The following is a 26,197-nucleotide window of genomic DNA, read 5'->3' on the forward strand; positions in this document are numbered from 1 at the left end:
TTGTTTTTGTTCAGGTGCCTCCCCTCCCCTCCATTAACAAAACGGTGGTGGTGGTGGTGGTACCTGTTTTATTGGTCTCCTTTTATGTTGGTGGGTGGCTGCCAGTAGATAGAGATTCACTCATGTGTGAGGACTGCCATCCTGCCTGTCCTTGGAGAAAGAGTTGCTTACCTGTAACAGGTGCTATCTGAGGACAGCAGGATGTCAGTCCTCACGAAACCCATCCACCTACTTGTGGAGTTGGGTCTCCACGTCATGTTTTCTTTTATTCTATTATATAAGACTGAGAGTTCCCCATGTGGATGTGTAGTATAATCCAGTGTCACCCATGTGTGAGGACTGTCATCCGGCTGTCCTCGGAGAATACCTGTTACATGTAACTCTGCTTTAGATTAGCATCATACAGAAGAGTACCTTTCGTAGATGATAGGTCCTGTTTATGAGGTCTGTAAACACTAAGCTTCTCAGCTCTGGGCTTCAAAGGCTGTAGGCATGTTTGTTTTTCAGGATGAATGTACAATGAATAGTCAGATATTTTTGTATATACTCTGGCCATGAACTAGGCCTCTTTGTGACTCTCAAGGATTGGAGTTGGCTACCCTGACCTAGATCGTCCCTTCTTTGATTCCCGTTCCTACTTCCTCCTCCCCTCCCTCAATCCCAGAGCCACCTTCTCTCTCACTACTTTTACCCATCTCCCAGATTTCTGATCTTTCCCTCTCTTATCGGCCCCCCCCCCTCCCGCTGCCTTCTCCTTTCATCCCCAGTTTTCTCACTTACATTCTTCTCCCATCCCGTCTGTGCACTCAGCTTCTCACCACATTTCTGGTCCTTTAACCCTCTCCATCTGAGATTTTCTTCCTATACTGGTACTTGAGATTCCTTTTCTTCACTTGGTAAAAAGAACATAAATTATATAAGCGAAAGCAACGTTGGAAAATATTTTTTTTAACATAAAAGATGGGAAGGTATGTCTAAATGCTCCAGAATTTTCTAATTTTTGCTGCAGAATTTGTTTTGGAGGGGGGGAAGGAAGGGTTGCCATGCACCATCAGTGCCTAGGGATGGCAAAAACCTAAATCTGTCACTGTCTGATTAGAAGGATTTTTAAAAAGTCTAATGTGACTTTGAGGTTCTAAAGATGTGACACTTTCTTGCATTATGATATAACTACATGAATGTATTTTTGCTGGTTTGTCGAAATTTGGTCAGCATACAGTCGTAGCACGACAGGTAAAGGAGGATGTCCGTCTCTTATATAGGTCTATTTGATGTCAGCGCTCTGTAAATCAGCTCCAACTGCTGCTCGTCAGTGTCCATGGCTAGATAGCATTGCGTTCAGAAGGACTTGTGTGGGAGAAAGCAGACTCTGATTGCAATTTAGCCGGTTCAGAACACGCAGAGGGTTGGGTAGTGGTTATTACACAGTGTGCTTTTGGCAGAGCTTTTGATTGCTGCCTGGAGGTGGATAATCCTGTACATGGTTTCATGAGGTTGTATGCATCTACAGACAAGGGTTTGAATTGAGCTCTCAATATATGATGTTTGTGTCTTCAAAGGTCAATCGTATGAAATAAGGATGCTAGATAACAGAAAGATTGGAGATTTACCAGAGATCAATGGGAAATTGATAAAGGTAAGCCAAAAAATCATTGTTGCTTATGTATTTGTGCCATCTATACATGATACATTCTTATAGTAAACGTTTACCTTAGTGGTGATATAATGGGTGTTATTTAGAACGTACGCAGATAATTTATAGAGGTGTGCATTGAATTTTCTTCTTGTTTTCATGTTAGCATATGCTAAACCATTTAGCTGTTGCTAATTTGAGTGCATTTTAAAACACCATTTTGTCATTTTCGGCTTTGATACAATACACAAGGAAACAGATTGTGGGGTTTTTTAATGTCATTTTTTAAATGATGGCACATGCCTAATAATTTATGGCTGTTCATTTATTATGCTGAGCAATTGTTTTCCTCCATATGCCTGCAGTGGGAGAACAGTTCTATAGTTTCTTATAGGAAAAGAGACAGGAAGGAAAAACTTTCTTCCACTTATTTATTTATTTATTTATAATTTTTCTATACCGAAATTCCTGTATGAGATACAAATCACTCCGGTTTACAAATAACGGTAACTCGCCCGGGGCTTGAATAGCCAGGGCTTTTTACATTAAACAGATAAACATGGCTTAATTACGGCTTAAAATACATTAATTACGGCTTTAAATAAATCATTACGGCTTAAATACATTAAAACAGTTAATTACAATAACATAAACAGTAAGATAAAAATAAAATAAACTAAATGTTAAACAGATAAATAGTTAATAGGCAGCATACTGTTGAACAGTGGTAAAGTTTACCACCGTGAGTCTTGGAGAGATTATCATGATAGACGCATTGATAGATTTACTGGGGTTGAAGAGCTCGTCAATGTATTGTCTGGGAGCAAGGGCATTGGGTAGGGGGTAATGGAAGGGGTGGGAAGGCTAGGCTACTTTATGAGTCAGGGAACGCTTGTCTGAAGAGCGAAGTCTTCAACCTTTTTTTAAACTCAGGTAGGCTTGGTTCAAGGCGTAGGTCTGGTGGGAGCGTGTTCCATTGGTGGGGACCTGCTGTTGATAGTGCTCTCTTTCTTAATAGTGATTTTGCTGGAGGTGCATACAGCGAGCCTTTGTATGCGCTTCTGATGGGTCTGGATGATGCGTGTGCTCGCAGTTGTGTCTGTAGTGTGATGGGGGCGATGTTGTGTATTGTTTTGTAGATGATGGTGAGTGTTTTGAACAGAATTCTGTATTTGATGGGTAGCCAGTGTAAATTGCAGAGAATAGGGGTGATATGGTCTCTCTTCTTAGTGTTTGTGAGGATTCTGGCAGATGCGTTTTGAACCATCTGTAGGGGTTTGATAGTGTTAGCGGGGAGGCCGAGAAGGATTGAGTTGCAGTAGTCGAGTTTTGTTAGGATGATTGATTGTAGAACTAGGCGGAAGTCGCTGAAATGTAGTAGCGGTTTTAGCTTTTTGAGGACTTGAAGTTTTTAAAAGCAGTCTTTGGTGGTGGTGTTTATAAATTTTTTCAGGTTTAGTTGGTTGTCCATCCAAATTCCTAGGTCTCTGACATCTGGGGTGAAATCCATGATTAGCGCAGATGATAGTGTGGGGATTGTTGTGTTGATCTTGGGGTCATGAGAAATGATTAGCCAGTATAAAGCTTTGTTCCCACATGAAACAGTTTTTGAACAAGCATTACTGGTAGATTCCACCATACATAAGGTGACAATCCAAAGATCATCAGCAGAGGGGTAGATGGGACGACACTGAGAGCATCCTGTATTGTGCTACTCGCTTTCCAGAATTCTTGACATTTGGGGCAAGAAAACAGGATATGTGACGACATCTTCACATCCATTGCAACAACGGTCTCTCTCCACCACTCCTATAACTCTTCAGTGGGCTAATGTGTGTAATAGGGTGGAGTTGCTATTTTATATTGCTACTGAACGCTGGCTCCTGTACATTGTATTTTATTGTATTATAGTTGTATTCATTGTTATGCTCCTCAGCATTATTTATAGTTCCTGTTACTGTAAACGCATATGATACCCCCATATTTAGTTCCGAGTCTTAAAACACATATATTTTAACACACTTTTCCCCCTCATATTTCGTTTGTTACTTGTCGTGCGATTGTTATTTGTAAGGGCCTCGCCCAAAAGTTATTTGTTTTATGTAAACCGATACGATGTGCAAACGGCTATCGGTATAGAAGAGACTTTAAATAAATAAAATACTGGCAGAGCATCCTGCACTGTTTGCATCAAGTTCACAGTCCTGTTTACTCATGAACAAAAACTTTGCCTGAGTCTTAGTCATAAGAGATCTTTTTATTCCTGTTACCCCCTAGTGGGGAGGCCAGGAAAGAGTTTAGTATGAAATCTTGTGATGCTCTAGAAAATATTGCCCTAACTGATGGAAAGTCATTGGTACCTAGCTGAAAGTATACTAAAAAGCGTTCAAAAAAGTGTGGGGCAAGCAAGCCATAGAAAAAAGAAAAGAAAAAATAATTAAAATAAAAAGGGAGGGGTAAGAATTAAGATCTTGAAATAATCAAACAGCTCCTAAACCAGATGGAACTGGTAATAAACATCGACAAAACTGAATTCTTACACCTTGAATGTAAAAACATACACCCTATACAACCGGCAATCACAATCAATTAGCAATAAAAGTACGGAATCTAGGAGTAATAATTGACCCTGAGCTAAACATGAAACACATCTCACAGAAAGTAAAAGAAGGGTACGTTAAACTAATGACCCTGAGAAGACTAAAAACCCCTACTAACACTAAACAATTTTCGCAAGCACAGACTATTGTAATTCCCTGCTATTAGGACTACCGCAATCTACGATTCGGCCTCTGCAAATATTGCAAAATTCCGCTGCTAGAATTTTGACTGGCAAAAAAGAAAGTGACCCCATTACAGGATCACTCGCCGAATTACACTGGCTTCCAATCGAATAGAGAATATAATATAAGGCAATATGTTTAATTCATAAACTAATCCACGATGAAAAAGCAGACTGGCTTAACACCGCACTGCACGTACATGTCCTGCATAGAAACCTGAGATCTGCTAATAAGGCCCTACTAACTGTCCCCTCTGTTAAATCAGCACACCTCACGCAAGTAAGGGAAAGAGCACTGTCGCTGGCTGGCCCCATGCTATGGAACACCATGCCACTTGAGATAAGGCTGCAGAGAAATTTGAAAATATTCAAAACTAATCTGAAAACCTGGCTCTTTAAACAAGCTTTTTATAAAGATAAAGAGAAGGAGAAAAACAGTTGATTGATAAGGACGCACCAAGCTAGCAGTTGTTGTTTCTAACCTACAAAAGCATATTAATGTTAAATTCAAACCGCCTAATAATTTCCTAACAAACAGGCTTAACTTAAACACATAGTTTATTGTACTAAAATGTTACCGTACTATGATGGCACATGTTTAATTTGTAATCTATATCACTCATAATTTTCATTATCATGCCTTTTTGTAAACTGTTATGGTTATCTAAGTTAACGACGGCATAGAAGAGTTTTAAAATAGATAAATAAAGAGCTTAAAGATGCAGACATAGATTAAGACAAGCCCCAGATTTATTATATAAATAAATAAGAGAATATATACAAAGTTGAACTCCTGTGGGAGTTGGAAATTGGGAGTTTTCTCTATCCATAGATGCAATAAAAGGCAACTGATTTCACAACATTCTGGATTAAATTCACTCTAAATCACTGTTCTCTCCAATTTCTTCTGAAAGTATGCACTGCTGCGTGTGTACTAGAGATGTGCTTCGTTTTAAGCTTTCAGGTCGGGCACTTCGTGGAAAAATGTGTTTTCCTACGGGTCATTCCCTCCCCCCCCCCCCCCCCCCCCCCCCCGGCAGATTTTTCGAACTGGAAAAAAACAAACTCCAATCCTTCAAATTTACTTAATTACAACCCCCCAAGACTTACTAAAAGCCCTAGTGGTCCAGCGGGGTCCCGGAAGCGATCTTTCCCTCTCAGATCATCAGCTGCCAGTAATCAAAATGGTGCTGGTGGCGCTTTGCCCTTACCATGTGACAGGGGCTACCAGTGCCATTGGTTGGCCCCTGTCACATGGACGAAGCAATGGATGGCCCAACTCTTTCTAAACGAATGCACATCCCTAGTGTGTACTGCTTTTCAGGTGTGTGGTCTTGTGGGGAGGAGCGGGCTTTCCCTCTCCCCCATCAAGGTATGCACCTACTGCTGCAAGGGATCCTAACACACTCTTCTCACTTCTCGCACTTTTTCTAGTGGTTGTAGATGACAGCTTCCAATTTCAAAGTGCAATTCGCTCTACAAGTGGATTCTGTTAGAAAGATTCTGGAAATGGGGACCCCTAGAACATACATACCGTAATCCCACTTTGCTTTGATTTTATATTTTTCTCCTTCAGTACCTCTGGCAAGTTTGTTTAAACAGCACTGTGTTTCCCATGGCACATTACAGCAAACAAGTGTGCTGGAGATAAAAAAAAAAAACAAAACAAACAAACCCTTTAATTTATAGGAATTTTCTTAATCTGAACTGCCAATCACTCAATCCCCACTGTTATCCACTTTACCTCAATAATTACTCCCACTGGCAATCCTTTGTAATCTATATATGTGTCCCCTAAAATACGATACCATTCTACAAATAGAATGCAATTTTGACTCACCTTACTACTATTGTTTGAAAATACCTAGTTATTTATACTTACCTTTTATATTACTGCCCATTTTAGGCTTGTTTAATTTGTATTATATGTTTCTATCATACATTGACTTATTTGTACTTGTTTTGTTCTATGGTCATTAGAATGTAAAGCTAGTTGCTAAATTGTTTATTGTAAACCGAGGTGATGTTCATAATGTGCCGCAGTATATAAAAAATGTCTAAATAATTAAATTTGGAAAAATGTAAATGGGGAAAGGTAGTAGTTAGAATAGTACTGTACCTGTGCTCTTCCTCCCCTACCATCTTGCTGGTATGAGCTGCCTTCAGAAGAAATGCTTCATTTGTGAAGAAGAGATTTGTTATCACACTGATACACACAAATCAAGAGTATAACCCGAACGGAAAATAAGGGTAACAGAAACCAGTTCAATCAAGAAACCCAGTGGATGTTTGTATTAAGTCACATGACATCATAGTGCCTTCCTGTTTTATTTTGTTAAACATATAATCTGCCACAACAAACAAATGTTCTAAGTGAGGAATAGCATAATATAGTACATAGCAAGGATATAATCATAAAAGTTAATGCACAAAAACCTATCCATAAAATAAACATCAAAACATAAACAGATGCCAGCACTAATCCCCATAAAGTCCCCTCTTCCTCCACACAGGCTTCCCTTTCAGAAGGAAAGCTTCCCAGATATTTAGTTCTTGTTCAGTATGTTTGGTGAAAACCGCTATATTTTTTGAGGAACTTGATACTTTTCATTTCATGGATTGGTTATATGGTCCTCAGTAAGGCTTCTGCTTTTCTATTGTATATAGCATTCATCGGGGAGCCATTTTGCATGGCCACCAGTAATTTTTCTGTTTTCTTTCTCAGCCTGTGTCTGGGGGAGGAATGCAGGTAGTTTAAAAAAAATAAATTCTAGTGTTACTCCATTCCATAGCCATCTTTTATCCCATGAGTGATACTTTAATCTCTGGCCTGAAGAGCAGAAGAAACTTGATCCAGAGAATCACATCCAGGACACTTTACTTCTTGCTACTCGGACTAGAGAATATTAGCAATCTGGCCTTTACTCATTCTTCTAATGTAAAACAGTAACCAAATTCGGCAGAAAGTTTCAAAAGCACATGCGACGTGCAGAACTGTCCAGCTTGCGGCAATTCAAGAAGCTGTTCTAATGAAAATGAATCCTTTGATCAGCTCCCCTGTAAATACATTGAATTCCTTAATGCAGTGTTGCACATTGGATCACAGGTCGAGTGGCAGAGTTGGTTGTGTGGTGCCATTGGCAAAGCTGATGTTGATTGATTGGGTTCTAGTGTGTATGTTGTCATTTGTAACACTGCTCTCAGCATGTCTGCTTCCAGGAATTTGGTAGTACAAGGAAACTGCTTCAAGAACGTCAGTTATCTTAAAAGTAAGTCTTAATTGATGTTTGTTACTTCTGGACTCTTTCCTTAAGTAAGAAGATTGCCTGTTAACTTTTTTTTTTTTTTAAAGGGATAGCAGCAAAAGTCTGGTGGCACTTATAGACTAACCAGTTTTTTGAGGCATAAGTTTTTGAGTTCAAAAGCCCATTTTGTCACATGTGATCGTAATCCATACATCATACAAGACCCTATATGGTGGTTTGTATGCATCCTATTCTGCTGACAAGTTAGCAAGGTACAGTGGTTGCAAGTATTGCTGGCTGCACTAGATCATGATTTCCTGTGGCAGTGGGGATGTCCACATTCTGCTGCTCTGTCAGATGTGACATTTTATGTCAAATAAAACATATTAATAGACAAGCCATCTGTAGAAGCAGAAGTTGCAGAATTCTTCATAAAACTTTGCATGATCTTTATGGTGGTTACTTGCTACCATAGAGCCTGAGAAGTAATCACAGTGCTAGTTTAATTACCAGTCTTGCTGAGAGTCTGTTTTCAGTAGGAACCTTTTCCCCAAGTCATATGCTACTAGATTTGTTTCGTTGGCATGCAGTAGCAGCACAAAAACAAAAATCCTTCTTCTCTATTAAAGCAAACAAAATCCTTAAATCTCAATTGTTTTTAATTTTGCTCACCTTTCTCTCCTCTTGAACTTGCAATCCATTCTTCACACACTGTCCTCTATGATGGGTGTGATGTTTGATGCATCTCGGACCTTCATTTTGGGGTCAGCAGAAGGTTTTACCATATTAGCTCTTTTCACTTTCCTTTGTAATTGAGCCATTACAGTGGTAGGGAACCATACCCTGGTGGTACTCCATCATTGATTTCACCGGAAGGTGTTGCCGTTGTGCAGTGATATGGATCCCTTTTCCCAGAAACTGTGTGTGCTGCCTCTGTAGCTGAAACTGTTCTCCTAGGCACAAGTGCATGACGACATGCCATGGACACTGATGTGAAGTGTTTCCATAGCTGTCTGCAAACATCTGGCCACCTCCACCCTAAAGCCTCCTCAGTCATTTTATGTTAGCAGAGATGCCACATGTGTTTTGCAGAGTTGATTGCATGTATTATTTTTTCAGTGATTTTTCTGGTCGTGGTCCTAGGCCTAACACTCTTATTTATTTTTTACACTTATTTTCTTTTCTTTGGCATTGTCACCAATTCCACTTTTTATTTATTTATTTTTTTTAATATATTATAATCTTCTTTGGTGCGCTGCTTCAGTACAGCTTTGCTCAGCTTTTTTTCTGTTGTGACAGATTTTAATTTAGTTTTGGCTACCTTTTCTCACTCTGGCCAGAGTCCAGCAGCTTCAGAGATTGTTCCCCCTGCAACTTTTAAAGGTGTCTCTCACAAATCCTCACAAGGTCTGCATGTAATGTTTGGGGCTAGGGCATGTATATGACATCTGTTACAAAGATGTCCCTCAGAACCATCGAGGTCCAGCAGTTGAGATTGCAGGACTTGCTGCCAGAAAAAAGTTTGCTCCGTTGACTTTTGCATAAATGTTAAAGGATCCAGGAACTGTGCCAGCTGTTGGAGATACTTCGGCACTGTGGGAGTCTTTATTGTCTTTGGTACTGAAGCTTAGGCCCAGGAGTAGGAAATGTTGCCACGCCCATCACTCGGCACCCGAGAAGAATTTTTGGGGTGCTGATTATAGGAATTTAGGGCAATGAGCAACGGAGGCATAATTTGAAGCAGTGACATGGGAACCTGGCAGCATGGAGTTTGGGATCACCCGAGACCTATCTCCTAAGTGGCAACATCAGGAGGACAAATCATCCTCCTGTAGCATTATTCTGCCACCATAGCCTCCAACGGTTCAGTCATACTCCCTTTGACTGTCTAGGAGGATCTGTCCTCACTTACTTGAGCCTACTTTGGTGTGTGTGTGAGAGTGAGAGGTTGACAGAAGATTTCTTGATTCCTTTTTTGTTACCAACAGGTTCTGTTACTGGCATGGAGTGCCTTAATACCAGCTGATATGCTGATTAAAATGGTCTCTGAGACCTTTACCCCAGCATTGAGGACTCTGTTCAGATCTTGATTTTTCAGCATCAAGACACTGCATTAGTTCTACTGTCTGCACCAATTCAAAGCCAAGCAACTTCAGAGACTTAATGCACTTGGAGCATGGAGGTTAGGGGATTTGAAGACACAGCAACTTCTCTGTTTGTTTAATATTTTATGTTTTTAACTTATGTGCATAATGTGGTGGTAATTTTTCAGAGAATTTTTATTTTATCTTCAGAGATCTTTTACAGTTGGATATGGGTAAATTTTGTGGATCAAATAAAAGCCATTCAGATTACTTGGAGAAATTTCAAATTTGGAGAGTGCAGTATATGCATGGAATGTGGGAGTGGATGATTTATTCAAGAATTTGCTTCCAGAAAGTGTTATGTTCCAGATGAAGGGCAGCAGGAACCATGCAGCCTTAAGAGGATTTGGTATAAGTCAGAGTGAATTAGACACTCCTTTCTTTACCGCCTACATGTAGCACATCCGAGCTAAGCCCCCAAAACAGTTGCTCCTCCCTACCCCACTCCCTGGTCCTCTACATAATTTTAGTTACTGCAACCTTGTTCAATTGTTTAAGTTGCCAAGTGTTTGTTAGTTGCTCTTTAAAGAAGAATAAGACACCCCCATGTCATCATCTCATGTGTTCTCTGTATATCAAACGATTGCCAAATTGTTAACTAAGTTACTCTGTTACTATGTAAAGAATAATTTATTTATTTTTAATTTTTATATACCGATGTTCCTGTAAAGAATACATATTGCACCGGTTTACAAGGAGCTGAACAGTCGCCTCCAGGGCGGAAATACATTAAAACAGTCGCCACAAGGCAGAATACATTAACACAAGTATACAGGAAAACTATTAAAGAGAACTTTCATAAACTCAATTAAATGTAACTGGGAACCATAAATCAGGAACATATGTACAGAGGTAGGTATATCGTCTGTCGCTTCACCAGATTTTAGCTCTCAGGGAAAGCTTGAGTGAATAGCCAAGTCTTTAGCTTCTTTTTGAATGTCGGAAGGCATGGTTCTTGGCGGAGGTCCGGTGGGAGCAGGTTCCAAAGATGGGGACCTGCAGTGGACAGAGCTCGTTTCCTCAATGAGGGTTTTGTTGGCTGGGTGTGAAGCATGTTCTGGTATGCACTTCTGATTGGTCTATTGGAGATATGTTGCTGTAGTTGGAAGGATAGGTTGAGGGGGGAGATGTTGTGAAGAGCCTTGTGAATCATCATGAGGGATTTAAATTGTATCCTAAATTTTATGGGCAGCCAGTGAAGATTTTGGAGGATAGGGGTGATATGATCCCATTTTTTGGTGTTAGTGAGAATTCTGGCCGTCGCGTTCTGGACCATCTGAAGTGGTTTGATGGTGTTGGCTGGCAGGCCCAGGAGGAGTGAGTTGCAATAGTCCAGTTTAGGGAGGATGATAGATTGTAGTACCAAGCGGAAGTCTCGGAAGTGTAGAAGAGGTTTTAATTTTTTTTAATAATAATAAGACACCGTTGTCATATTTCATGAGTTGCTCTATAAACCGATGTGATATGCCATATCGAATGTCTGTATACAAAAACAAATTTCATAAATAAGTGGAGCTATAGCATTCAGTGGACCATTATAAAGGAAAAATTGTGAAAACCAAGAAAGTTGTGTTATTAGTTATACCAGGATCCAATCACAATACCCTAAACTTATTTAGCATTATGTGGAGTCTGTTCCATCTTTCACAGAGGCTTAGAAAGGAAGTAGAATTAATCTGATCCAGATGTTATGGCCTCTTATCTTTATATGAAAAATAAATGCTATTCATTGTAAACTGGACCAGACAGCATAAGCTGATTGTTACGGAGTTGAATGGCAGTAGTGAGAGAATTGAGACATGGTCACATTTTATGGAAGTTTATAAAGGAGGTTGAGGGCATTTATAATAGCTCTGCGTCCTACAACTACGTTATTGGATCTGTGCCCTCGAGTTTATTGGGCATAAATAAGGAAGCCTGTACAGGGTCTCGCCATACAATTCCAAGTTCTTCTTTGAAGGAAGGCTTAGTGCCTCAAGCTATAAAAGTGGCATCAATAAGACCATTGTTGAAAAAGCATTCAATAGAGCCGGAATAACAGAAAAATTGTCCAGTGTCTAATGTTCCTTATTTGTCTAAATTGTTAGGGAAAGCATTGTTAATCTGCAAGAATTTGAGGTGGAACATATTTTGGATATAGGTCTGTTGGTATTTCCATAGTACTGACATTGTGTTGACAGTTTTTGATTTCTGGAATAACTTGAAAGGGGCAACGATTCTGTTCTAGTTTTGCTGGATCTTAGGACAATATTTAATGCTATTGATCACCAAATTTTATTTTGGCCTCAAAAGGTTTGTCTGGAGTAGTTCTTGATTGAGTTACTTCATTCTTAACTGGTTGGACCCAGTCTGTGACCCTCTGTTCTCATACTTCAGACAGTTACCCTGTTAATTGTGGAGTTCTGCAGAGTGTCCTATTCTCCTTTGTTTAATATTTACTGGAGACCCAGATTATTAAGGTCTGGGGTTTTGTATCAGATTTTTGGGTTCAAATCGAACAGCAGCATTGGGAAAACTAACTACCTGTGCCAGTTTTGGGTTATTCACCAATGTGTTTTCCCAGGAGGACTTCGCTCACCTGCTTTATGCTGTAATTGGGTCATGCCTTGATTAGTGCAGCTCCTTCTACTTAGGGTTACCACAAAAAAGTATAATTGTTTGCAGTTAGTCTGGAATGCACCTGCTAGTCTGTTAACTGGAGTTAAATTTAAGAAACATGTGACCTCCCCCTCCCCCCCATGTTAAGTTTCATTGACTATTTGTGGCATGGGTTCAATTCAGAGCGATGTCTTTGACATGTAAAGTCTTTCATGCTATGGGTTCAAGTTATCTTAGGGAGCATGTGATCCAGTCTATTCCTTGTTTTACATTTGCAGGGAGAGAACTTGAGGTTCCAGCCTTAAGTCATCAATTCTTCTGTGGCCTAAAATCATGCACTATTCTGTGCCTTCCTCAGTGGAGGGAATAGTTACCATCAGCAATTTGTCAGCTAATTGATATCTGACTTTCATGTACGCCTGAAAACATCTGTTTGTGCCTGATTGAAGCCTTGTTGACTCATCTGGTAGTTTGTTCTGATGTAATGTGTTGTCTGTTTCAACAATTAATTTTTGTACTTTATATAAGCCATTCTAAGTGCTTATAGAAGGACAGGGTAAAAAATGGAAAAATAAATATCTCTAATTCCTTTGTGCAGAGAATGGTTCAGACCTACCCTTTAATTTAAAGGTAGATGGGGTACCCCTGTTTGGCTTCCTCAAAGTCCTTGATGCTCTTAAGGGGCTGGCGGCAGTGCCTGTGCCCCATCGCATTCAGGATGTACAGAAGATATGGGAAACACCACTTTGTGGTAGAAAGCTGAAATCCAGAACCTCCAGGGTGGCATTCTGTGAAATGTTCCATGTGCAGGTCCCCAGAGGCAGGCAGAGCTCTGGAGTCTCAATGCATGGATGAGACGTTGGTGCAGGGAAGAGGGATTCAGTTTTGTAAAGAACTGGACAACCTTTTGGGGAAGGGGGAGACTTTTCCGAAAGGACAGGCACCACCTTAACCCGAGTGGAACTAGGCTGCTGGCACTAACTTAAAAAGGAGGTAGAGCAGCTTTTAAACTAGAACAAGGGGGAAAGCCGACGGTCACTCAGCAGTGCATGGTTTCGAGGAATATGTATCTTAGAAGGATACTAATGAAACAGGAGAGTTAGGGCATCCCAACAAGAGAGGTTCCAATAAAAGCAAAAGTAGTCCATGTGCTTAAATGTAAAGAATCACCCTAGCTAAAGGATTCCAAATTATCCCTATCAACTGAAAAGCAGGCTGTTAATACAAACAAAAAATGTACTTTGAAATGTCTGTGTATGCCAATGCCAGAAGTCTAAGAAGTAAGATGGGAGAGTTTGTAGCAGTTAATGATGAGAGAGAAATAATTGGCATCTCAGTGACATGGTGGAAGGAGGATAACCCATGGGACAGTGCTCTATCAGGGTATAAATTATACTGCAAATGATAGGGAGGATCAACTTGGAGGGAATGTGGCACTTTGTCCGGAAGTGTAGAGAGTCCAACAGGATAAAGATTATACAAGAGACTAAACGCTCAGTAGAATCTATATGGATAGAAATCCTAAGTGTATTAGGTAAGAGTATAGTGATAGGAGTATATCACCATCCACTTGGCCAAAATGATCAGACATGATGAAATGCTAAGAGAAATCAGGGAAGCAAACCAATCTGGCAGTGCAGTAATAATGGAATATTTCAATTACCCCTATATTGAATGGGTAAATGTAACATCAGGACTTGGTAGAGATATAAAGTTCTTGGATGGAATAACGACTGCTTCATAGAGCAGTTGGTTCAGAACCAACAAGAGACTAAGCTATTTTAGATTTAATTCTTAATGGAATGCAGGATTTGGTGAGAGAGGTAACAGTGGTAGGGCCACTTGGCAAAAGTGATCATAACATGATCAGATTTAAACTAATGACTGAAAGGGGGACAATAAGTAAATCTGCAGCTCTAACTCTAAATTTTCAAAAGGGAAACTGATAAAATGAAAATAGAAAAAAACTGAAAGGTGCAGCTACAAAGGTAAAAAGTGTACAACAGGCAAGGACATTGTTTAAAAATACAATCTTAGAAGTGCAGTCCAGATGTATTCCTTGCATTAAGGTGGAAGGAAGGCAAAATGATTAGCGGCATGGTTAAAAGTTGAAGTGAAAGAGGCTATTTTAGCCAAAAAAAATCCTTCAAAAATTGGAAGAAGGATCCATCTGAAGAAAATAGGAAAAAGCATTACCATTGGCAAGTTAAGTGAAAAACATTGATAAGGCAGACTAAGAGAGAATTTGAAATGAAGTTTGCCATAGAGGCAAAAACTCATAATAAAAGTTTTTTAAAATATATCCGAAGCAAGAAACCTATGAGGGAGTCGGTTGGACCGTTAGATGACCGAGGGGTTAAAGGGGCTCTTCGGAAAGGTAAGGCCATTGCACAAAGTCTGAATAAATTCTTTGCTTCTATGTTTACTAATGAGGATGTTGGGGCGATTCCAGTACCGGAGATGGTTTTCAAGGGTGATGAGTCAGATGAATTGAACCAAATCAATGTGAGCCTGGAAGATGTAGTAGGCCAGATTGACAAACTAAAGACTAGCAAATTGCCTGGATTGGATGGTATGCACCCCAGTGATCTGAAGGAACTAAAAAATGAAGTTTCAGATTATTGGTTAAAATTTGTAATCCAGCATTAAAATCATCCATTGTACCTGAAGACTGGAGGGTGGACAATATAACCCCAATATGTCACATGGTAGGAGCAATGGACAGCGCATTGCTCCTACCATGTGACAGAGGCCGGACAATGGCACCGTTAGCCTGTCACATGGAAAGGGCACAGGGCCATTGGCGCCATTTTGATTACTGGCAGCCGACGGCCCGAGAGCGGGAGATTGCTCCCGGGTCCCCTGCTGGACCACTAGGGAATTTCGGCAAGTTTTGGGGGGGGGGGGGTTGCAATGAAGTAAATTTGAGGGGTTGGGGCAGGTATTGTTTCGGGGGGGGGGGGGGGCAGCAGAAATAAAATCGGCCTGAACCGCGGGAAAAAGAAATTTACTGCGGCGGGCCGAAAATTTAATCTGAATGGTGAATGAAAGAGGAGGCAGGCTTAGCCTTGTCCTCATTCATCAGTCATGAAAAAAAGACATCCCCTGAAAATAAGCCCTAACCTTTTTTTTTTCGGAGCAAAATTAAATATAAGACCTGTCTTATTTTCGGAGAAACACGGTAGCCAAGTCCCAACTTCAGACTGGCAGCCCTGGTGTTACCTTGGAGGAAGAAGGTCTCATGATCGGAGAGCATCAACCTAGTGCAGCAGGAAAGGATCCTGTAGCAAGGACCTGCTCTCCAGGTGGTGCATTATCCTTTTGCACCAAGGATGAGTCTCCAAGGCCTACTGCCCAGGAGGAAAGGGTTAGGTCGGCCGTCCTAGTTGGTGATTCGATTATTAGGAATGTAGACAGCTGGGTGGCTGGTGAGCATAAAGATCGCCTGGTAACATGCCTATCTGGTGCGAAGGTGGCGGACCTCACGTGTCACCTTGATAGGATTTTAGACAGTGCTGGGGAGGAACTGGCTGTCGTGGTACATGTGGGCACCAACGACATAGGAAAATGTGGGAGGGAGGTTCTGGAAGCCAAATTTAGGCTCTTTGGTAAAAAGCTTAAAACCAGAATCTCCAGTGTAGCATTCTCTGAAATGCTCCCTGTTCCATGCGCAGGTCCCCAGAGGCAGGCAGAGCTCCGGAGTCTCAATGCGTGGATGAGACGATGGTGCAAGGAAGAGGGATTCAGTTTTGTAAGGAACTGAGGAACCTTTTGGTGAAGGAAGAGTCTCTTCTGAAGGGATGGGCTCCACCTTAACCAGGGTGGAACCAGACTGCTGGCGCTAACCTTTAAAAAGGAGACTGTTCTATTTTAAAAACTGCTCTAAGCGCATGGTTTGGAGGGAGGTATCATCAAAGGATACTAATGATGCATTAGAATTAGGGCATCCCGACAGTGAGGTTACACTAATAAGAAAAGTAGTCCAAGTGCCTGTAACTAAAAACTCACCTGAGCTAAAAAATTCTAACTTATCCCTATCAATTAAAAAGCAGAATGAAAATACAACAAAAAACAAGCTTTGAAATGTTTGTATGCTAATGCCAGAAGTCAAAGAAGTAAGATGGGAGAATTAGAATGTATAGCAGTGAATGATGACATAGACTTAATTGGCATCTCAGAGACAGGGTGGAAGGAGGATAACCAATGGGACAGTGCTATACCGGGGTACAAATTATATTACAATGACAGAGAGGAGCCCCCCGGGAGGCGGTGTGGCGCTTTATGTCTGGGATGGCATAGAGTCCAACAGGATAAACATCCTGCATCAGACTAAATGCACAATTGAATCTTTATGGGTAGAAATCCCTTGTGTGTTGGGGAAGACTAGTGATTGGAGTATACTACTGTCCACCTGGTCAAGATGATGAGATGGACAGTGAAATGCTAAGAGAAATTAGGGAAGCTAACTAAATTGGTAGTGCAGTAATAATGGGAGACTTCAATTACCACAAAGTCACTGGTGCAAGTAAAAGAATAAGGTTCCATTCAATAGTATAAGAATCTTTATTAAACCCAAAGTTTATAAATCATTCATTTAAGACGGCAACTCCATACGGGTAGCAGCAAGAAGAGTTAAAGTCCCCCGACACGGTCCCGTGTTTCGCGGAGGCTGCATCGGGAGGGACCAACAAGACGTTTATTCACATCTCTTAGAGTTTCACAGGAGCGCGCCTTCAATTACCCCAATATTGACTGGGTAAATGTATCATAGAAACATAGAAATGACGGCAGAATAAGACCAAACGGTCCATCCAGTCTGCCCAGCAAGCTTTCACTCCCACCCCCCCTCCCCATACTTATCTGTTACTCTTGTCCCTTGTAAGTGACTTTTTTGTTCTATTTCCCTTCCACCCCCGCCATCGATGTAGTTAGCAGTGCTGGAGCTGCATCTAAGTGAAGTATCTAGCTAATTATTTAGGGCAGTGGTTCTCAACCTTTATAATGCCGTGACCCCGCAATACAGTTCCTCATGTTGCGGTGACCCCTCGCCCCGCCCTCGCCCCGTGAGGGTGGGGTGAGGGCGGGGCTTTGGTCATATGGGGGCGGGGGTTATGGATGGGGTTGGATTTTAGTGCAAACTTATCATTTAATTATGACATTATAATGTGAATGTAACTCAACTCACCATAGGTTCTCACATGCATGGCACACTGACCCATGATCGTCACGGGGCTAGATGTAAAAGTACAGTTTGTATCCACAGGAACCCCCCTGACCCACAATAATGGATGTAAAGCAGAATTATGACATTCCCCATACAACTCACCCTACAAAAAAGATATTCTGGTTCTAGTGACATCTCAGTAACAGCAACTCAAACTCCTTCTATTTCCAGGCTCAATAGCCCTACTTATGAAAAGACAGCAGTTTACCACCAATGCATGTCCTCTGAGAAAACACAACAAATAAGACCGATACAAACGCTTACATGCTAGCAAAATATCTCATCTCGGTAACAGACACAGAACCGACCTAACATACTCCCAGGATCTGTAGTAATGCACATAAACTAATCCGCACACAGTTACACCTGTATTATGGAATACACTCAAACAGGAGCAACCCTATCTATGAAAAGGCAACACTACAAATATTAAATCAGGTCCTAAAAACCAATACACCTCTTATTAGGAAAACAGAGCTAGCAAGCAGCTATATATCCCCACACAGAAATAATTGTAAAACTATACTAATAAGCAGAATAAATGTTTCAAAACAGCTATGAACATCCAACAATTAAAAACTCATAAAAACTATTAAACATTCTCCAAACACCAATAAAATATTTCAAAAAAGCAGACATCACACAATTAAAATGGCAGTCAAGAAAAATAAACTTAAAAAGCCACCTTTACTTACCCCCTCCAGCAGCTCTCCTACTCCCCTTCCCTGCAGGCCGTGGCACTCACCAGAAGCAGCAGTAGAAGCTAAGCTCTATACTTATGGTCCTCTTCCTTAGTGCCCATGTCTCTCACACACACACACACACACCATACCAGTCATGCCCCCATGACCAGTTTCTGTCTCTCACACACCAATCATCTCCCAAACAGTCTTTGGCACACACACACCAGTCACCTTCCTGAACAGTTTCTCTCATGCCATACACACACACACACACAGGCTTCCCACTCCCGTGTTCTACTTACATATATGGGCTTCTCACTCTCATAATCACTTTCTCTGTCTCTCTCTCACACACACACACACACACACACACACACACACACACACACACTCACTCACTCACTCACTCACTCACCAGTCTCTCACTCCCATGCTTGTTCTCTCCACGTGCACAGGCTTCTCATTCCCTGAATCACATTCTCTCATATTCACACACACACACCAGTCTTTTTCTCTCACACGCACCATCACCTTACTAAGCAGTCTCTCTCTCTCATGCATGCACACTCACCCAGGTTTCTCACTCCCATGCTTTCTTTCACCCCCACAACACCAGGCTTCTTACGCCCATGCTTTCTCACATACCCAGACTTCTCACTTCCATGCTTTTTCTCTCTCACACACACACACATCAGTCACCTCCCTGACTAATGTCTCACACTCTCACATACACATCAGTCATCTCCCTGAGCAATCACTTTCATTGTCTCTCACATACACACACACATCAGCTCTCTGACCAGTCAATCACACAGGCTGGCTGGCTGCTTCTCTCTCTTTCTCTCACTCACTTCCTTCCCCCCCCCCCCCCCCCCCCCCCCCCCCGAGCACAAATGGGAGCTGCAGCAGCCTCCGCTGGCCAAGAAAGAAGAATCCCATCGGCCGCGGGAGGCTCATGCTGCTGTCTCCTTTCTCCATTACCGGCTGCTTCTATTGCTCGAGGACCGATGCTGCAGCCGCTGCTGCTACTTTTTCGCGCGGCGCGGCTCTCTCTCCTTCCCGCGCACCGCGATTCACTTCCTGTTCCGGGTCACGGGAGGGGGGGGGGGGGCAGGCGCAGGAAGAAGAAAAGGCCCAGCCACGGGTGCACAGCTTCTTCTAGCGCCGCTGCCGTTCCCGCTGGGCTTGAACGTGCTGACAGCCCGGCGGCAACGGCAGCAGGAGAGACCGGGAGCGCGCGACACAAGGCGACCCCTGTGTTTTGGGCGTTCGACCCCCGCCGGGGTCGCGACCCATAGGTTGAGAACCGCTGATTTAGGGGTACTAACCGCCGTCATAGCAAGCTACTCCAACGCATGTTTATCCAGCCTGTGCAACTCAGTCCTTGTTGGTTGTTATCCGAATATAAATCATCTTTTCATCATTCCCCCTGCCATTGAAGCAGAGAGCTATGCTGGATATCATTGAAAGTGAAGTATCAGTTTTATTTGGTTTGAGGTAGTAACCGCCGTATCAGGCAAGCTACTCCCCTGCTTTTTTGTGGAATCAAATCCTTTTTTTTTTTTTTTAACATTTCCTCTTGCCGTTGAAGCATAGAGCAATGTTGGAGTCGCATTAAGCTTGTGTATGTTTATTGAATAAGGGTATTAATCACCAGGTAGTAGCTGTCATTCCTGCAAGCCGCCCCCATGCCTCTTCGCTTCATTCACGTCCTCTAGACTTTATGGATCCACAGTGTTTATCCTATGCCTCTTTGAACTCCTTCACAGTTTTGGTCTTCACCACTTCCTCCGGAAGGGCGTTCCAGGCATCCACCACCCTCTCCATGAAGAAATATCATAGGGACATGATAGAGATAAAGTTCCTGGATGGAATAAATGACAGCTTTATGGAGCAGTTGGTTCAGGAGCCGACAAGAGAGGGAGCCATTTTAGATCTAATTCTCAGTGGAGCACAGGATTTGGTGAGAGAGGTAACAGTCTGGAGGGGCTGTGTACCTTTATGCCCAGTCCAGGAGGAGGTTACAGTGCCCATTCAGGAAAATAAGAAAAAGGTTTTCACAGTTGAGTTTTTCCTGTTTCAGAGGGAAGGAAGCATGCTTTTTTCGGTCACCTTTCCTTGTGGAGATGGAAGCAGTGAGGACTGTTTTTAGTACTTGGCCTTTTGTCCAGGAAGGTCTGAGTCTATCTTTTGAAGTGGAGTGGAAGGAAGAGAAGAGGAAAAGGAAAACTGGAGTCCCCCAATGGAGTTTCTATTCCTGGGACACAGGACTCTGCCAGGTTGGCATGCGGGGTTCTTTATGGATCTCAGGGACTGTGGTAGAGGATCCAGCCACAGTTAGGACATCACAGCCCACTTGGGACATTTCTCGTCCATGGAGGATAAACAAGTTCAAGCCCCTGCTTAGAGGAACACATCCACAGAGGGTAGAGATCAGTTAAACCCTGGCTCATGTAACTCTAAAGACTCTGGATGTAATTGGACACTTTATTTTTTGCATCTCTTGATTCTTTTGAAATTAATCGCAGTAGACTTTAATTTGAACACCCATCCAGGTTGTCCAGCCTGGTTTGTAAGTGTACCTGTCTCAAAGAGCTATAGTAACACACACACACACACATGGGAAAACAACACTGCTTGGGCCAAGAAGGTTAACCTTCCCCCAGCAGAAAAGAATCCACCCCTTGAAGATTGAAGAGTTGGAAATAGAAGAGAAGGTAGTTTCCAGAGAAGTTCTTTTGTGTGCTCTTAGGAATACCAGACATTCCCTGGACAAAGGGTTACATACGTTTCAGTATAACAAGGTGACGCTGCACCTTTCCTGCCTAAGGTAGTTTTGGATTTCCAGTGTAGTGAATTATCCTTTCAACTCTTCCCCAAGGCCACATGCTGTCAAAGGTGAACAAGCTCTGCACACTTTACATCACAAGAAATAGTTTGCCTTCTATCTGGAATGGGTTAAAGATCATAGAAAATTCACTCAGCTTTTTGTATATCTTTACCCCCAGTAAAGCTGGGATTGTAGTGTCCAAGCCAACATAATCTAATTGGATAGCACATTGCATATCCTTTGGTTATATCTCATAATACCAGGGCCATGGCTGTGTTTGCCACCTCTTTTCTGATCAACCTCTGTAGAAGAACTTTGCAAATCTGCAAAGTGGTGTTCAAGCCACGTATTCACCTCCTATTACTATTTGGATCTGAACTCCTGATCTGACTGTGAGTTTGGATAGTCTGATCTCCAGAGTCTTTATGAAGGTTATAACCCAGCTCCAGCCCTGCACCCCCTCCTGCCGCCCCCAGATCTATTTTTATATAGTCAGGTTGTAATTGATATTTTTTAAAAAAAAAAAAGGGCATTTGGGCTTGCCAAAAAGAGGATTTGCCAACCTATTGATAGAATTATTGCTTTTTCCTTTTTTTTTTTTGTTTGACGTTAATGAACCACTTGTCTTCTGTTAAAGTGAAGTATCTTACGAGTAGCAGGTGTTCTTGGAAGGCAGCAGTTCACCAGTTCTACAAATCCTTCCGTTCTGGATTTGAGCTTATTAACTTAATTACAGAACTGGGCATGCTGTGTGTTACACAATCAGTCACACAAGGAATCTTTTCACTCTAGCTATAGATGACACATTAGTGGGCAAACAAAATTCACAATATTTTTTTTTTTTATAACTATTTACAAGATCCATATATAGCATACAAATACAATTCTAATATCTGATTTCGTAGAATAAACTTATAATAGTTTAGACTTGTCCAAAAGAGATGTGCATATAAAAAGAAATTGTATAGTTTATTTGCCATTTAAATTTTTCATTCATTTCAATTCCCAGACTAATTTATCATCATGTTTCATTTGTTTCCATTAAAGTCAATGGGCAAAGTAATGCATTGCTTTGACTCCCAACATTGGGGTTTTCTGTCAGTTTAAACTCTTTATTTCTTAGGATTGAGATAGCATTAATGGAATTACAAAAGCATGAGTACAAAATGCAAGAGCAGAAAAAAAAAAATCTCATATTGTGTAAATTACCTAAAGGCATTTACAGTGGCCATGTAATGCTCAAAGTGCCGATTAGCACCCCAGAAGTTTGGCAAATTATGAATCAATGCTTCTGTAATAAATCCAATATTTTGCCCAGATCTCCCCATATAAGGGCTCTCTATTTTTAAGAAGCTGGATCAGCTTCTCAATCAATGTGGTCTCATACACTTGTTTATGTAAGTTCTCTCGTTTAGGGGAGGACTTCCACATTGCTGCTATGGTGACCCTAGCAGCATGTATCAGCTACTTAATAAGCAATCTATCATACTTACAGTTTGGGCCTCCCTTCAATCCAAGTTTAATGAAACTGGCAGACAGCAGCAGGCACAGCACGGCAAGATACCATGCGTGGGGAAAAGTGACACCGACAGTGGCATGAATAGCCCAAGGGAACAGGAGGGGGCAAAGCAGCCCAAAGAATCAGAAACACCCCCTAGCAGTGCAAGGAGGGGGGACGAAACAGCCTACAGAAAAGCAGGAATACACGCAGGCTCCATGAGTGGGATGGGGGGGAGGGGAGAAGGAAGCAGCCCAGTTAGGAACATCCCCAGACATTGAGGTGGGGGAGGGGGGAGCAGTCCAGACACAGACAGGAACATCCCAGGCAACACAAGTGGGGGTTGGGGGGTGGTTAAAGAAGCCCAAACGGAGGCAGGACACCCCCAGGCACTGTGAGAAGAACAAAAGTAGTGATAGGAATATCCCAAGGCATCCAAAGTTTTGCAAAGTATCATACATGGTAATCTGAAGCCAAAAGAAACTCTGGAGAAGGTCTGTAGGAGTCTTGATGTACAAATTGATCATTGGGTCTGGATATGGGATAGAAGTCTAATCTAACTTCTAGTAACTGAAAATTGGTAAACTTACTATCCCTGGGAAAGGTGAAGCCAGAGGAAACTCTGGACGAGGTCTGTAGCGGTCCTGACACAATTTCTGTACAGCGTCAATTGGGGAAGGGACTAGAGGATTGGGTTTGGTGATTGACTTCTCATTTGTTATGCCTTTGTTGATGTTGATTCTTGTAGTGGGGATATGATTCCCAATATATCAGTCTCTCCTGAAAGCAACAAGAAAATGTGTGCTAAGCTTAAGTTTTGTTTGTTTTTGCTTTCAGCTACAAAAAAAAATTGGAGTCACACTATGATAGGCTGGTCGAAAATCTGTTTCAGTGTAATTGGTCATGCTGCTTTCTTGCCCTATCCTCCAATCGGTGCAACTGTATTACTGGAAGTAAAAAATAAAATGCATTGTTTTGTTTATCCCATGTGAAGGGTAACGGGTGTATGAGCCCTTTGTGCTGCAGCATAGTTGAAGCCGCCTCAAGGGTGAACCCAGGAGCCCTACACTGGCAGCTGGCGAACATGCCCTGTAGTGGGACAGTCTGGAGCTTTACCTTTACCAGCCGCCTCCGTGGGTTGAGCCCTTGGGTTCTGGCGGCTGGCAGGCCTTAGGCGGTCCTTAGGGCAGCAAAGGTAACTAAAGTCCAAAAGCACACGGGGTCAAGGCATGCAGCAGACTAACTGAGACAGGAACAGGCCAAGGCTGGGGCAGGCAGCTAACGCGAGTGGCAGGCAGTGGTGGTCAGGTCCAAGCAAGGGGTCACGATCCGAAGAATCAGGGTAAGGGAAATTTAGACTCACAGAAGGCGCTGGACAAAGACGGTCAGGGCAAGGCTGAACCAGGCAAGGCTGGAAGGTAAGGCACAGGAATGCAAGAATTGGGAATGCCAGTAACACGCACTGCAAGGCAGAACATCTGTTGTTGAGATACTGGAGAGAAATCTGAGGTGCCTTTATATGAAAGAGCCAGATGACTACATTAAAAGTGCACTGTGGGTACTTTCCCACCACTGTCCCTTTAAGATGGGAAGCTCTGCGTGCCTTAGGACATCCGGGGGAAGGAGCAGCCCAGTGACATCCTCGCCACAGGATGGCGTGAAGGCATTCAGGGCTGGTCTTGGCATTGGGGTGTGAGTACAGTGGCTCATGGGGGCCATCCCATGAGCCGAGTTCTTAACGCTCCATAATAGAACCAAGCCCAATAAACTGCTAAGGTTTCAGGTATTTCCTAGTACCTTGCTGTTTTGGTTCGGTTGCAACAAACTGAAACAAAAATCAACTTATCAGATTTCCTCTTTCGGATTCAAGCGAATGCACATCCACATTCAGGTACAAAAAACTTAGATTGTAAGCCCTCTGGGGATAGAGAAATACTTACAGTACCTGAATGTAAACCGGTGTGATATCTCAATTGAGATGAATGTCGGTATATAAATAAAATAAAATAAAATAAAAAAAAAAAAAAATATTGTCCTGTGCTACTGAACTATGAGATTATATGCAGGCTGGCCAAAACCTTTTCTTCGGTTGCCCTAGATCTGCAACTTGGGTTGCTCTGTGTTGGTATGCTCTCTTCCTGAAGACTTAGTCTTTGTTTACCCTTTATGGTCATATATCCACTTTCTCCAGCTCCTGCTATAATACTTTGAATGTTGTTGCTGACTCTTCTGTTGCCCTATGTTCACGGACTGTGTGCTAGGTGTTGAAAGACAGTTCTGAATGCTCGAAGGGCTTTCAAGGAGCCCTGTGTTTTGCCATCGGTTATGCTCCTTCTATATTGTACTAGGTGTTCTGTGCTTCTGTGCCTGTGCAGCCTTTCTTCAGTTTTCTTGGCCAGCTGCCTCTGGTTAGGTTATCACCTCGATCTTTGCACTTCTGCATTCTGCTTTCATGCTCAAACTGCCAGACTGCATATGGGTTGTGAAGGAGAAGGGAGGGCTATGTCTCAGCTGCAGAGACCTGTTGCAATAACAGATTCATACTGGCTTTGTTTACAGTGTAACTGTTTTTAGTTCATGTAAGTGTTTTTATTTTATTTTCTGGTATCGCTATGAATTCTAAGATTGAATTCTTTATGGTTCGTGTAAACAAATTTCTTTAAAGTGTGTGATAGATTACTATGAACTTATGCTGTAGTCTTAAACAGACTGGCACCAAATAACTGCAAAGCAATTTTGAAAAATGCTAAGGGGCACTCACATTTTTTTGTAACCTTATTATCTGTTTAGAGTTTTAATCATCGGGTCCCAAAAGAGTTCAGAGCTTTATTTTCTTTTTACTTTTTTTTTTTTTGTAATTGCATGTAAACATTTTTGATTACTCTTATGTTTTGAATACTTCCCAAATCCTGAACAGGGCCACTCAAATTGGGCCGTGTTTCCAGAAAACTCTCTCAGTATAAGGAGCATCTGTAATAGCTACCTCACTTTCTGGGTGTCCATGCTTCTGACAAGCTGGTCAGTTGAAAGACAGTATAGTCAAGCTTAACATAAGAACCGTCATATTGGGTCAGACCCCATGGGTCCATCAATCCCAGTATTCTGTTTCTAACAGTGGCCAATTCAGGTCACAAGTATCTAGCAGGATCCTGAGTTAGTAGATAGATTTCCATGTTGCTATGCCCAGGAATAAGCAGTGGCTTTCCCCAAGTCTACCTGGTTCATAACAGTTTATAGACTTTTCCTCCATGAACTTGTTCAGACATTTTTAAACCCAGCTATGCCTAATGCCTTTCCACATTTTCTGGCAGTGAATTCCAGAGCTTAATTGTGCATTGAGTGAAAAAAAAACAACATTCTCCAATTTGTTTTAAATGTGCTACTTAGTAACATCATGGGGTCCCCTAGTTTCTATTTTTTTGAAAGAGTAAACAGTCAATCCACTCCGCTCATGATCCTTAGATCTCTATCATATCTCCCCCCAGCCATCTCTTCTCCCCAGGCTGAAGAGTCCTAACCTATCTAGCTTTTTCTCTCATAGACTAGGGAGGTTAGGGTTC

The 26,197-nt window shown here is 42.0% G+C and overlaps 1 protein-coding gene across 1 annotated transcript in view; it reads left to right on the top strand.

Moving 5' to 3' along the window:
* Positions 1 to 26,197, top strand: part of UBP1 (upstream binding protein 1) — a 212,916-nt gene that overhangs the window by 41,613 nt on the left and 145,106 nt on the right. Inside the window, 1 exon segment of the mRNA XM_029589647.1 lies at positions 1,560 to 1,636. Within this exon segment, the coding sequence (XP_029445507.1) occupies positions 1,560 to 1,636 (77 nt within the window).

This window comes from Rhinatrema bivittatum, chromosome 2, assembly GCF_901001135.1.
Source record: "Rhinatrema bivittatum chromosome 2, aRhiBiv1.1, whole genome shotgun sequence".
In the NCBI taxonomy this organism is placed as follows: domain Eukaryota; kingdom Metazoa; phylum Chordata; class Amphibia; order Gymnophiona; family Rhinatrematidae; genus Rhinatrema; species Rhinatrema bivittatum.